Below are 14,230 nucleotides of genomic sequence, written 5' to 3' on the forward strand. Positions count from 1 at the left end.
TGATTTTTCTCCAGCCATTGAAGGAGGCAAATATCAACACAACTGAAGTTTAGTTTTATTTTGGGGTTCGGGTTGTGAACCGTACTCCATGTTTCTGAGCTTCTCCCCTCCTCCTCTCACAGATCAGTGTTGCTAATTTTAGTATTTCCCTCACTCAACAAAGCTTCCCTTGCAGCTCAAGGGAAGTTGGGTTTTCCTGTCAGTCTTAGTAGGTTCTCCTTCCAATGTCAGGGTGATGAATTTACTCTCTGCACAGTGTGGAGAAAAACAGATCCAATGGTGCTTTGCCCTACCCATTCCCTGGCTTCCATTCACAGATCAGCAGAAAAGACTTCTTTTTTTAAAACAAAGAAACAAAACACTGTTATTTTTCTCTTTGACAGAGAGCTGGGTGGGAGCTGGAACACTGAGACCTAAGCGAGGCCTCTGAAGGGTGGGCCTTTGAAAGCAGCCGTGTGAAGGGCCCTGATTAAACATTAGAGGAGTCAGAACACCTCTAAGAGACACGAACCTTGCAGACACAGAAAAGTAGAAAAAATTGTTCGTTTTAAATTGTAAAAATTGAAAAGCATTAAATTGTAAATTGTAAAAGTTGCCAATAAAAATGCAGAGTGCTGAAGTGTAGCCTTCAGGGCAGGGGTCCTAAGAAAGCACAGAACAAGAGTGAAAACGGCAGGGATGACTGAGTAGGGAGAGGAGTGACCCAGTAGTATCGGAGAAAAGTAAAAGACCTTCCCCCTAACCTGCTCTGTTCTTTGCCATAAACTCTATCTTTTCCCAGGCCCAGTGGAGTCCAGGTTGGTGGGGAAGGAGGTCCAGAATATGGACAAGGCAGCTCAGGAAGAGTGTAGCTTCCCTTCAACATGGTGAAGAGGAGTGGGTCTCGGGGTCCTCGTGGTGGGACTCACCACATATATGTGACAGTAGGGATTTTGTCTTTCCATCTGTCACAAAGATGCCAGTAGAGCTCAGGGACGGAGAAGCAGAGAAAGTCAATTTTTAGTTTGACAACCGCTGTCAAGTACAAGGGGAAGCAACCATATTTGTTCTTTGCATCATGGGGGTTCTAGAGAAATGCTAAGAGGTAAAATCAGTCACTGGTCCAGAAGGACATATCTGAGAACAGAGAAGTACTTGCTGGCTCTAAGTATCCTACAGATGACTTGGATGAGGTCTCCAGTGGGGTTGAGGAGTCCCAGAGGGGTGATTCTCCAGACTGGCTGTTTATTGGAACCACCTGAGAACCCAGGCCCCATCATAGACCTATTAATGAGCAGCTTAGGGAATTGGTCCAGGCTTTACTGCTGTAGAGGATTTGTTTTGCTTGTTTTGTTTTTGTTTTTAAGGCTCTACCAGTGATTCTGATAGATAGCCGAAGACTGCTTGTCTACAATCAGTCCATGAAATGTTCAGAATGATTGTGCTATTGTATTGTAATGATTATAGCTATTGTATTGAGCAGAATAGATAAAAAGTATTAGGGGCACCTAGCTTCCTTACACAGGCCCATAGGTATACAGAATCAGCTTCTCCACCCAAGGCCACTTCTTGTTCTTCAAGGAAAGATCAGGCTGTGTGTTTGTTTTGCTCAGATATATGGCCCCGGGCTTGTTGTATGGATGTAGAAAGAACAGGATGAATTGATGTCTGTCCAGCAAGATCATAATTGGGACTGGTATGAGGAATGAAAGAACATCCAGGAGAGAGAAAAAATAGGTTAAGGAGTGCAGGCGAAAGGAAGGTGGGTCAAAGATCAAAATAGAATCGATATCATTTTCTGCCTCATAGCCCACATGGGTAAACATGCTTGCACACAGTAAGACTCAATGGCAGTTTTATGATAAAAACTTACTCCTATTTTTATTATCTACAGAATGAACAGGGATTTTTTTTTTCCTCCTAGAGAAATAGTAGATTACAGATAGTGTTTGATTTTTTTTCATGTCAAGGTAATCTGACCTTTCAGATGTTAAACTCTTTGTAGAAAATATTGAGTGTATGTTAGCTTGGATGAAAGGCCAGGATTGGGCAGAGTGCTTAGTCTTGACCCTCTGAGGCTGCTGGTCCACTGTTTCCTCAAAGGCCTGACGAATGATGAGTATGGGTGTTTCAAATCATAACCAGAGCAGTAATTGGAAAACAAATCTGGCTGCTTGGGTTCTTTTATGTGATGAATGAAATGGGCAATGTCAGATTCTTAGAAGTCTGTTAGCTATGGGACAAAGGGGCAAACATGACTTCGGAGAAAATAATTGCTTCACCTCTTTCTGAAGTATACTTGCCATCAATCTAATTGTCATTATTACCCTGACAAATATCTCCTGTCATTTTGTTCTCTTCAAAGATGCCATAAAAAGAAACATGTGTTAGAGCTCCCATTCTGGCTGTCTGGTTTCTTCTCTGGGACATCTATGTTCAAAGGAAAGCACAGATGTTTCTAGAATGACCTTGTGCTGAGTTTGGAGGCATCCCAAGAGCCAGCTCTTTCCCCACCATGGAGAATGCGTATCTTCCTTTTTCAGAATCAGTGTTTGTGAGGGGCCTCTGTTGGCTCAGTCAGCCCCATATCCGGAGTGGTGGAGGGAGGAGGAGTGTCTCTGCTCAGCAGGATGTTCGCTTCTCCCCGCCCTTTCCCTCTGTGCTCTTGGTCTCAAATAAATAAATAAAATATTTGAAAAGAAAAGACCAGTGTTTGTGAAATCCTGGCCCTAGCGGGAACCTCACAGAGTAACTTGATTTGTTCCCCAAACTCCATGGATTAGCAGAGGGGGGAAGGCAGATGCTTGCAGCTGTCTACATAGATTCTCATGGATCAAAAACTTATTTTTAGAGACTTGAAAAGAGATGCCTCAGTTGCCTTTAGCTATGCATTCAGGATTTAAGTCTACACTGTGCAAGGACTCTTCTTTCTCATGGATTTAAGCGTTTCCAAGAAAGAATGAATTCCGGCTCACCCCCAAAGCTTCTTTTCAATCCCAGCTCATCTGACCCATCTCAGATTTTACTTCCTAAAATCTCTGTAAGATTTGGGCCAAATCAGTGTAGGAGGGGCTTCCTCCCGGAACAGAACACCTCCCCGCTGTGCAACTTTTGGTTATAGACGGTGCTCATGACCCAGAATTTAGTTTCTCAAATCAGGCTGTGGCCTTTCATCCTTTTGTCCTAAAATACTTCCATGTGGCTGAGGAAGTTATGAACTGAACAAAAATGAGATGGCCAGAGTCTTCTCACCCAGGGCAAATAATTCGAGGTGCTTCCGAGAGGGTGGGTTGGCTGAATCGAATGAATTATTAGCTGTGGGAGTGGTAAGTCTAGCATTGGTGGTAGGTTGTTGGGGATGGATTGTTGGCTTTGTTTGTGTCCTCTGTACTTTAAAAATGAAAGAACAGAGAATAGCCTGTGGTTAAGTATAGCTTTGGGGCCATTCCATTCTTCAGTCCTGTGGTAGGAGGTGATGGGAGGGGAAGCACTGAGGGTATGGGAGGTGGAGCTCCCTGGGGTCCCATCCCCCTGCTTTATTGCTGTAAGAACATGTAGCAGAAGGAACAGCGACTGCCGTAGGCCTTCAGCCAACCCGAGTCAGCCTTTTCTCTTGGGAGTCCTATTGTGCCTCACAGCCTCTGTCATGTGGGCCTGTGGTATTGGAAAGGCAACTGGGGAGACTGCCATGATCACTGACCTTGGGGAAGTGGGGCTGTTCGGTGGCACACCTTCCTCCTCTTTTCTAAACGTTAAAATTCTATTTTGTTATTTCCATTTTTAATGATATCCCAAGAGGCCCATCAACGGTGTCCAGAATGTGGCCTCCTTTCAGGTACATTTAGCTTAAAGTCCTGCACTGTCCTGGTTGAGTTGCCCCAGATTCTCTTGAAGGATTTCTTATGGGAGAAAACACCTTCAGGGGATCCTGTCTTGAAGGTGTGGCTCTCTGTAGACATTGGTTCAGGTTCCTCTAAGAGTTTTAGGTCCATAGTAATCATCCTATTACAAATAGAAAATCAAGGTGTCAAATTAGAATGGCCCCTTGTGCTTCTATAGTGTTTTATATCCCAAGAGGGGGAGCCCAGGAAAAGTTGAATTTGGCAGTTACCTCGTTGAAGAGTAGAGTACCTGATTCAGAAAAAGTGGTGAATAAAAGTGTGTAGTGGTCTGCATTAGGCCCTTGGGGATGTCCCACAAAGTAAGGGAATTCACATGACTAGAATGTGCTTATTTTTGTCCTGTTCCCTGATTCTGACTTCAGAGCACAAGTCAAACTAATCTGGGCGTTTGCACTCCCCCCTGGTCTACACTTTCTAAATTTCGGTGGCCTATGTAATTCATCATTAAAGAAGAAAAATCATCCCTGCTAGCAGGAGTTTATTATCAAGACCTCCTTGGAAAATGCCGCATCAGTTCCTTTGTTGCCCTTTGAGCTGGGGAAGTATAGTCTCATCTTCCCACCCCTCTGAAAAAGTGTGGACTTGGGTGTTTGACCACAGCGGGCTATTGGGCTGGCCTGTAGCAATAGGGGGAGGTGGACCTCTGGAGTCTAGCAGCTTGGGGAAGCAGCCTTGAAAGCATCGAATAGTGGAGAAACCAAGTCTCCAGGAACAAGGATAGGACCCATGGTGAAGGGTCCTCAAAAGACAAAAGAACAGTGTATTTGGGATTCCAGCAGGAGCGAGTTTCTGTGGTAAGAGATTGTTTTCTTCTGGAGTGTGGAGCAGGGTCTGAGGGAACTTAGGAGGGGGTCAGAGCCATCCTGGATAAAGACTGGCTCCCTGAGGTTTCCACTTATCACCAGGAAAGAGCCATACTCCAGATCAATGCCAAAACGAAGGCATACTGCTATGCCTTGCCATCAACGCTTTAGGCAGGGAAAGTCACTCACTGAGGATTCTGGCAAGCATATGACATCCTTGAGCAAATGCAGTGTCAACAAATAGACAAAACACTTTTAGGGCACTCCACTTCTTTAAACACATTCAACAGTTGTCCCCAACATGCTTGCTTTTTTTTTTTTTTTTAATTGAAATGACGTGATGGTAGTGTTGAAAATTTGGAAAACTCTCCCTTGGTTTTGCAATCAACCAAATGTCTATTGCCTTTTTATAGGTTGCTTTATCATTCTTGCATATACATAACAGTCAAAAGCATTTTGCATTCTGCCTTTTCACAGTGACAAGTTGCAACACATTCCTCTGTTTCTTGTAGCCTCTGTAATTGACTTCTTTAATGGCTGTGGGATAGAACATCCTGAAGAAGCCCATGATTCCTAGACAGCATTTTTCTTTTGAACATTTAGGCTCCTTCCAGGTGTTTTGTTTGCCTCCATTATAATTCTCTCATCACAACAGTGTGCATACTTTTTTGCTTTTCTCGAATTACTTCCAGAAGTGGAATTACTAAAGCAAAGGTCATGGACATCTTTGCGGATCTTTAATATATTACCACATTGCCATGCCAAAGAGTTGCACTCAGTGTCACTGTGCGGGGGATCACACCAGCTAAATTGCAGCTCTGACAGCATTTTTTTCCCCTATTCTTTTGCAGATTTAGTTTATGTAAAATGATGTATAAAAATTGCTTTAGTTGTCATTCCTTTCATTATGAGAAGAGATAAAAATCCCCTCCATATGTTTTAATTTCATTCCTGCTAGGAATCCTTTATTCATATCCTTCACCTATTTCTTTACTTGAGGCTTAGTTTGTTTCTTACATTTCAACAAGATGGAAACCCCTGTGTCATAGTGATGCAAAGTATTCTGTAATTTATTAAATGTTGTTTCCAGTGCACTGAAGTTCAGTGATCTTGCTACAATCTGATCTGGTTATTGTTTCCTTGGAGTGCATCTGTTACTTCAAAGCAAGGATAAATATTAGGTCTGTAAAGAATGTGGGACCATTCTATTACATGCTAGTTGTTCTAGAATTTAATTTTAAAATTAAATAGTTGATTCTGATATCCATCCAAAATCTTTTATATTTCCTGTGGATCTTCCTGAATGCTTTTTGATTTGCTGTCCACCTATCCTAGTGACATTTGCTTAATAATACTGCCTTCTCACCACCATTGTACTAAAAATCTGCTTTATCACATGCTATATTTATATTTGTTTATGGGCTGCCTATATCGTGCTACATTCCTCTTTTTGAACCAGTACCAGAATGAACAAATTAATTTTACTTCATAATATTCACTAAAACTTAAGTTCTCTTTCTGAATAAAAATGTCCTAATGTTTATATTTCCAGGTGAATTTTACAGCAACTTTGCTGAATTCCAAAATACTCTATTGGAATTTTCATTAAAACTGCATTAAATCTATAAGTTAAATTTGGAAGAAAAAGCATTTACAAATATTGGTATTCTTATTCTGTATCAAAGTACACCTCTCTATTTCACAAATCAAATTGTATTTTATAGAATAAAGGTCTGTGGTTTCATTCTGAAGGTTTAACTCATCTAAGTTGCTAAAACTGAATATTTTTCAGTTGCGGATAGAATCTTTGATTCTGTTTTCTAAGTGAAAATAGTGAGTTACCTGCCTTTGTTTATATCATTAGGTGTTACTGGGGTGTTTTGTTTTGCTCTATTTTGTTTTGGTTTTGATTTTTACTTATATGGCCTCCTTATCAGTTGTCACTTGTATCAGAAGAAATGCAGTCCTCCTGAGCAACGTAAAAGGGCCTCTAGCATGTTGAGGCAATATTGCTTTGTGACCTTCTAGAAAGGTTTCTTTCTTTCTTTGATCAACTAAAAGAACAGAACAGAAGTACGGTAGGGAAGAAAAGGAAAATGAAAGCATGGCTTATAAGCCATCATCCAGCCAATGATTTCATGCCCTCCAGGCTCTCCCAGGAAGGTGGCCTCTGAGGCATTTAATGGGGTGTGTTACATTCACCAAGGAGCCTTCTCAGAGCCTGGGACCCCTGGAGAGGAATTGGGGTTCCAGATTATCAAAGAAGGTAGCTTAGAGGTCTAAGAGTCTTGAAATACTTATGTATGGCTGGAGAGAAACACTGTTACCCTTTGTCTGTTGCCACATCATGTTTCCCTTATGGGGAGGCACTGTCTTCTGATAACCACCAAAAGAAATATCAGTGATGGAATTAATTTTAAAATTACAGTCAACATGATGGAATTGATGATCTGGTGGAACATGTTTCTGCTGAACCTGGCAGCAGGTGCTTTTACCAGCTTTGCCCTACCCCACTCCCATCCTTTGAGGTGGTACCTAAGAATCTCCTCCTGCCAATGGTGCCTGTGGAGGTCACTTGTGGAGGATCAGGACTGCCATCCCCATGAAGCCTCACAGTCTTGAGGTCTGGATTTCTGTGAACAGTCCTATGCAGTCATCTGTATAGCATATCACACCTTTCCCAGAATGTTCTTCCAGAATTAGTCAAACTCTGGAAAGAGTTAGTAGAATTTGTGGTACAGGTTCAGATCCAGGCTCACTGCTTACAAGCTGAGTATGGGACAGTTTTTCTTTTCCCATCTGTAAAAAGGAGACAAAAGGATCACTTTGTATAATTATTATTTATTCATCCAGGAAATATGAATGTGAGTGCCTCCTCTTTGCCAGGCACTGATAAAAGTGATGTTGATATGGCAGAGAACACAACAGGCACACGGACCTTATATCTTTGGGAGTGGCAGAAGATAGATATCAAAAATAACATGAATTCATGTTAGTTGATACTAAATGCCTCAAGAAATAATATAGCAGCAAATTATGACAGAGTAAGGGTGATTTTTCTTTCAGAAGGAGTGATAAGACCCTTTTTCTTTCAGAAGGGTTTCTGTAATGAGATATATAAGCATAGAACTGAATAGAGCCGGCCCTAAGCCATGAGGATATTGGAGGGAAGAGCATTCCAGGTGGAAAGGAACACATGCACCGGGGTCCTGTTCTAGGAGGGAGCAGCCTAGTCTGAATAACAGAGGGAGGCCCAAGTGGCAGGAGCAGAGGTGGTGATGGGGCTCACACTCATGGTAAGTGATGACGTCAGAGTTGGAACTAGATCAGGGACAACAAAGATCAGCAACCAATGCCTGGGGCCATATCCAGGCTGTGGCTTATTTATGGACAGCTCTCTAGATAAGAATGGTTTTTAAGTTTTGAAAAAGTTGGTTGAAATAAAGACCATATGACAGAGACCACGTGTGCCCTGTAAAGCCCAAAATCTTTACTGTCTGGTCTTTTACAGAGAATATTTGCCATGTCCTGATGCAGGGTCTTGGAGGCCATGGCGAGGACATTGCACGTCTAAGTGCAAAAGGGAGCCAGGGTGGGTGGCAGGGGAATAGGGGGAGAGCTGAACAAGAAGGTAACACGATGTAACTAACGGCTATAAAATGTTGGCTGTGGCTGCCATGTTGGCTCTGACTACAAGACGGAGTGGGAAGTAGGGGTGCAGCAGGTAGCAGAGTTAGGAGGCCATTACTGCCATCCAGGTAAAACAGGCAGTAGACTGAACCAGCCTGGCAGCAGCAGGGTACTGAATACTTGGTGTAGAATGCATTTCGAAGGTGGCACCCATATAGAGCCTGAGCGGGAGGAAGGAGTCAAGGATGACACCAAGGTTTTGGTCCACACTCTCCTGTTGTCATAGAAACAAAATGAAAGAATGATTTTTTCTGTCCCTGGGGTTTGACGCCTCCAGTTCTTCCACCATTGTGCTGTCAGGGTTACCTCCAAAGGTGCATGTTGGATTGCGACACTTTCCTTCTAAAAACCTACACTACTAAGAAAAACAAACAAATAAAACCCTACACCAGTGTCCTGGTAGCTGTGGAACGGTCAGTCATCGTCCTCCATAATCTGACTGCCCCATATCTGTGCCCTAACTTTTTTCCAGATGTTGCCTCTCCTTGCAGCTGACCCCAGTGCTAGTCAGTGAATTATTGACCAGTCCCCATGTGGGCTCTGTACTCTCTACCTCCAGGCCTTTGCTCACGTGGGTTCCTCCTCCTAACTCTCATTGACGATCAACACTTGGACCCGTCACGGTCTCCCTTATCAATAAAGCTAAATGTCCATCAACAGATGAATGGATCAAGAAGATGTGGTATATATACACAATGGAATACTATGCAGTCATCAAAAGAAATGAAATCTTGCCATTTGCGATGACATGGATGGAACTAGAGGGTATCATGCTTAGCGAAATAAGTCAATCAGAGAAAGACAACTATCATAGGATCTCCCTGATATGAGGAAGTGGAGATGCAACATGGGGGGTTAAGGGGGTAGGAGAAGAATAAATGAAACAGGATGGGATTGGGAGGGAGACAAACCATAAGTGACTTTTTTTTTTTAAGATTTTATTTATTTATCAGAGAGAGAGGGGGAGAGAGCAAGCACATGTAGACAGAGTGGCAGGCAGAGGCAGAGGGAGAAGCAGGCTCCCTGCTGAGCAAGGAGCCCGATGTGGGACTCGATCACAGGACGCTGGGATCATGACCTGAGCCGAAGGCAGCTGCTTAACCAACTGAGCCACCCAGGCATCCCCCATAAGTGACTCTTAATCTTACAAAACAAACTGAGGGTTGCTGGGGGGAAGAGGGTTGGGAGAAGGGGGGTGGGGTTATGGACATTGGGGAGGGTATGTACTATGGTGAGTGCTGTAAAGTGTGTAAACCTGATGATTCACAGACCTGTACCCCTGGGGATAGAAATATATGTTTATAAAAAATAATCTAAAAATAAATTTTAAAAAATTAAATTAAAAAAAAAAAAGCTATTTCTCAATGCCCTTTTTACCCTCCTGGTCTATTCCAGTGATTCTTGTTTTCATCTGTGTTAATAGGCAGATTGTTTCCTATTTGTAACATTTTTTTTTTAATACCAATACCGAGAAGGAGACAACGTAGCATATGGTTAAATCCCAACTCTGCCCTTAGAACCTGTATGACTTTGAGCAAGTTATGTAACCTCTTGAAACCTCAGTTTGCATTGCCATAAAATGGAGATAATTACTCTAATTATATCACAGCATTAATGGCAAATATAAAGTGAGATCATACACATAGCACACTTGGCATGGTTCTGTGTCTGCTGGATGCTTAGTGTTCACTAAAGCCCAGCCATAAGAGTTCACCTTCATTTAGGAGCTGAAGAAATATGTCCATCTCCTGCTTCCCTGGTTACTTTGTATAGTGGTTTTGTACACAGTCGGCAAATGAAGATATTACAGAAACCAGAGTGAAACGAGCTCAAGTTCTGCAATGAACTGTGAGTTCACTCCCCACCCCCCACCACATCCAGCCATATGATAGACGGCAAGATACTTACCCTTTTTGAACTTCAAACTCCTCACCTTATAAATGGAAGAAATTATTCCTACTTAGGAAACTTAGGAGGACGAGCTACGATGTTACGTAAAGCGCCTACGTATAGCCTGTGCCCAGAGTAAATCTCCCAGAATGATGAATATCAAAGCTTCTGCAGGAAAAGCTCCTCTCCTCTTCCAAGCACTGAAGCTTGATCGTTCCTTAAGCAGTGGTTCTCAGGATGTCATCACAGGACCAGGAACTTCAGTGTCATGTCCCTGGGAACTTGTTAGAAATGCTAATTCCCAGGCTCCACCCCAGGCCCTAGCGAAGCAAGTACTGTGGAGCAACGTCCAGAGGCTTTAGGCTGTAACAAGCAGACATCCACCCGCAGAGAGATTGTTGCCCTAGTGGAGGGAGGAGTGGGGCTGGGAAACCTCCTGGGTGCAGCACAGTGCTGTCGCATTCAGTCCCAGTGGGGCACCTGGACTTTGTCTCTCTGCTTTTCTCTTGGCACTATAATAAAGGACATGAGGGCCAGGAGAGGTTTCCAGCAGTGCCAGAGAAGAGGAGGAGCACAGACCTCTCCCGTGCCACTTTCTGTGGTCAGCGATGCTGGACTCTTTTTAAGATTACTCGCTGGGTTGATGGGAACAAAGATGGGGGTGTGACCCATGGTTAACACCAGGACATATTACTTAGTCAGTAGTTTAGCTGGAGACACGGGACCGTTTTGGAAGCACACACCCACACCTAAGTCATCATGCGCTATCAATTAGCTTCTAATATTGCAGGTGTGCCGGGAAAATATCAGACTGACGGATGTACAAATTATTTGGTGTGACTAATTTTAACATAGCTGTTGACACATTTGTTAATACAGCAACTGAAGTTAGTTCGAATGATTTCAAGAAATTCGGAAATAGCACAAAGAACATTTAATTCCTCCATTGTATTGAAGTCTGGGAAGCCCTTAAATCTCTCCAAGCTCTGAGGAGAGTACAGCCCCATTTATATATGGTTATCTGCTTTTCAAAAAACATGATACCATGTCTATCATTTTTCTTTTCTTGAGCCTTCTAGTATGACATGAAAAGATTATCTCTTTGACAGAGTGATTCTTTTAATCCAAATAGAGTTGAAATAAAATGACTCTAGACCTTATTATTCAGACCTGCACCTTCTCTCCATACCCCCAGCTTTCCCCTTTGTTGCTCATTGCTCTGAGGCAGGGTAGGTACAGGAGAGGAGCAGAACCTCAGACCACCTCTGGAGCTGCTGGTATGTGGGTCTAAATAAAATAAGGGCCATAAGAGGTGCCCTTGGCATATAGAAGACAAGTGTTAGAATTTCTCTTTAGGATTCATTTTCATCTCAGCATTTGGATGCTTTTTTGTGTGCTAAGGATGGGGTCCTCCGCTCAAATGTTTTTATGCATTAGTGATGGGGTCCTGTGCCCAAATATTTTTTTCCTAAAAGGCGTGTGTGATCAAAACTATTTGACTGCCTCTGAGGGGGTAGGAATAGGATAGGAAACATAGGATAAGAAGAGATTTCAGTAAAAGGTTGAAAAGGTTGATGCCCCAAAATTGTAGGATTTCTTCTAGATTTCAGTTTTTTCCATAGTAACAGTTTTGTCTGTGATCGTGTGCTATTCAGTTCAGATAGCGACGTGTGACTCAGACTCAGGGGAAGAGCAGCAGACACAGTGGCTTTCTGGTGGGCTGCCTCTCCTTTTGAGCATCTCTTGCTGGTTGGCTCCCACTGAGTAAACAGCCCAAGTGGGGTTGCCCGGGGAGGCAGAGAAGGAACCAGGTGGTACCTCAACCAATGGACCTATTTCTGCATTACTGGTTGCCCTTTGAAAGTCCTGGGTTTCAGAGTCAGCTGGAATGGTGAGATCTGGTGAATAAGACCCATTTAACTGATTGGGTAGAAGGCCAAGTGCCTTGAAGGGGAAAGACCGCAGGGTGTAGAATGTGACCATATGCCTGTCCCCCAAGCTGCTTTTCTGTCGCTAGGCTAGAGTGACATCACATTTGTTTCTCTCTCTCGCTCTGAACGCTTCTGAGAAGTTTCAAAGGAAGGTAAGCAGTACATATCTCATTTATATGCTTCTCTGGTGGAACAGCTTGGGGTTTCTGCTGATCCCAGGCAGGGGACATTTCCAAAAGGAGGTTTGGCCTCACACACCCTCTCCCAGGGATGTTGCATGGCTGTGGTCACGCGTCTCCCCCATGCCTGTAGGCTGGCCACTTACTTCTAGAATGAATTCTTTGGGAGCTTTGCCATGGCTCTTTTCTTTGTAGTCTGTCTTCCAGAATTCTTGTCATGCTTTGCTCTCAGAGGGGCCACCAGCTGCCGGTGCTGACATTTTTCCTTGTCCTTTCCCACAGGCAGCACAAGGGGGTGGCCACAGGACCCTGCTATATGGCCACGCGATTCTCCTGCGGCACTCCTTCAGCGGAATGGTAAGCACATCGGATGTCTGCTTTCACCATTCGAGGAGGAGGAAAAGGAAGGGATAAGGTAGAGGAAACCAACAAGCCTGTAGATTATTAACAGCAGAAATTATTTGAAATGTAAATAATTAGAACACACTGACTTTTCGTTTCTCATATAACTTATCTCATTTTCCAGTTACGTATTTGCTTAATGTCTGACTACCCTCCTCCTCACTCCATGAGGCAGAAGACCCTGTCTTTTTTTTTTTTTTTTAAATTCCACTAAACCTAACTCCACTAAGGACTGTGCCTTGACATACTAGGTGCTCAATAAGTATTTGTTGACTTAATGAAGAAATAAATTGTGAAATGATGGAGTTCTTGAGCATATAAGGATAGCCAGGATAGAAGAAAAATCAATCAGATGAGATTTTTGTGAAGTTTCAACTTTTTGACTAGCTGCAGGGAATGGGATTGTATCCATTGCCTTCAGTCGTGGAGTCATTTGAAGGTATTACACGAATCCAGAGGCAGTAGGAAGACATGAAGCAGAGCAGTCCCAGAAAGCTCATTGGGCTGTAACCAGTTAGGGCTCTAGAACCAGAATCAACCAAAATGGGGATAAGTTTCAATGTAAAGCTGAGAAAAAATTGTTCAAGTTTTAAGTCAATGCAATTTGTAAAACAATATAGGACAGGGCATCTTAAGGAGGATAATCATGATCCCCATCGAATATGATACATGTCAGCTCTCATCGTGTTTGCTCCTGTCCCTGCATCTGTCATCGTCACTTGCTCTCAGTGTGAGGAAGTCTTGTCATCTTTGTCTGGCCCTAGTGGAAAATGTTACATCAATTCCAGACTTCATTTCCACACGTGTACACCTGCAGTATGCTGCAAAGTTCATCTCAAAGCTTGAACTGTCACACTGGCAGTGGAGGCAGCAGCTGCCTCTTAAATAATTTATTTATTGCAGCATTTTTTTTCCCTGAGCACTGGTAAGAAGTTGACCTTTTCAACCTCAACATTCGTCTATTGTAGTCTTTTGTAGCAAAGGACAGAGAACAAAAGTGACCAAATGGAAGGTTATTGGAGCGGGAGATGGGGACATTTAGGGAGTGGGAAACTCTATCTTAATGAGGTCTAGAATCGAGAAGTGAGCGTGTATCTTTTGGAACCTGGTGCTTATCCATAGAGTAAATCAAACCTTCATATTTGTTTTTTCCTACATAAATAGACCCAACCCTCAAACAGCATGTTTCTCTTGTCTTTGAAAACTCAGGCCAACAGCATGGCAAAGAGCTGAAGGATTATGTTATTTATTATTAGATTTACTGTCCTGACCCTCCCCCTCAAAAAAATCCAACTTATGGTTAAGATAAACTCTATACTAGCTAGTTCTTTTTAAGAGCAGCTCTGATAATGAAGCTGGTGACATAGGACTGTGGACAGTGGGGTGATTCTCCATTTTCCTGTTGCAGAGAAGTAGAAGAATAACTCAGAAAATAACTTTCTAAGCGCATATCT

The 14,230-nt window shown here is 42.9% G+C and overlaps 1 protein-coding gene across 1 annotated transcript in view; it reads left to right on the top strand.

Moving 5' to 3' along the window:
* The window catches only part of RYR3 (ryanodine receptor 3), a 502,250-nt gene that overhangs the window by 203,039 nt on the left and 284,981 nt on the right, over positions 1–14,230 (top strand). The window contains exon 4 of the mRNA XM_082736877.1: positions 12,657–12,731. Within this exon, the coding sequence (XP_082593003.1) occupies positions 12,657–12,731 (75 nt within the window). The remainder of the gene's footprint in view (positions 1–12,656; positions 12,732–14,230) is intronic.

This window comes from Mustela nivalis (assembly GCF_964662115.1).
Source record: "Mustela nivalis genome assembly, chromosome: 6".
NCBI lineage: Eukaryota > Metazoa > Chordata > Mammalia > Carnivora > Mustelidae > Mustela > Mustela nivalis.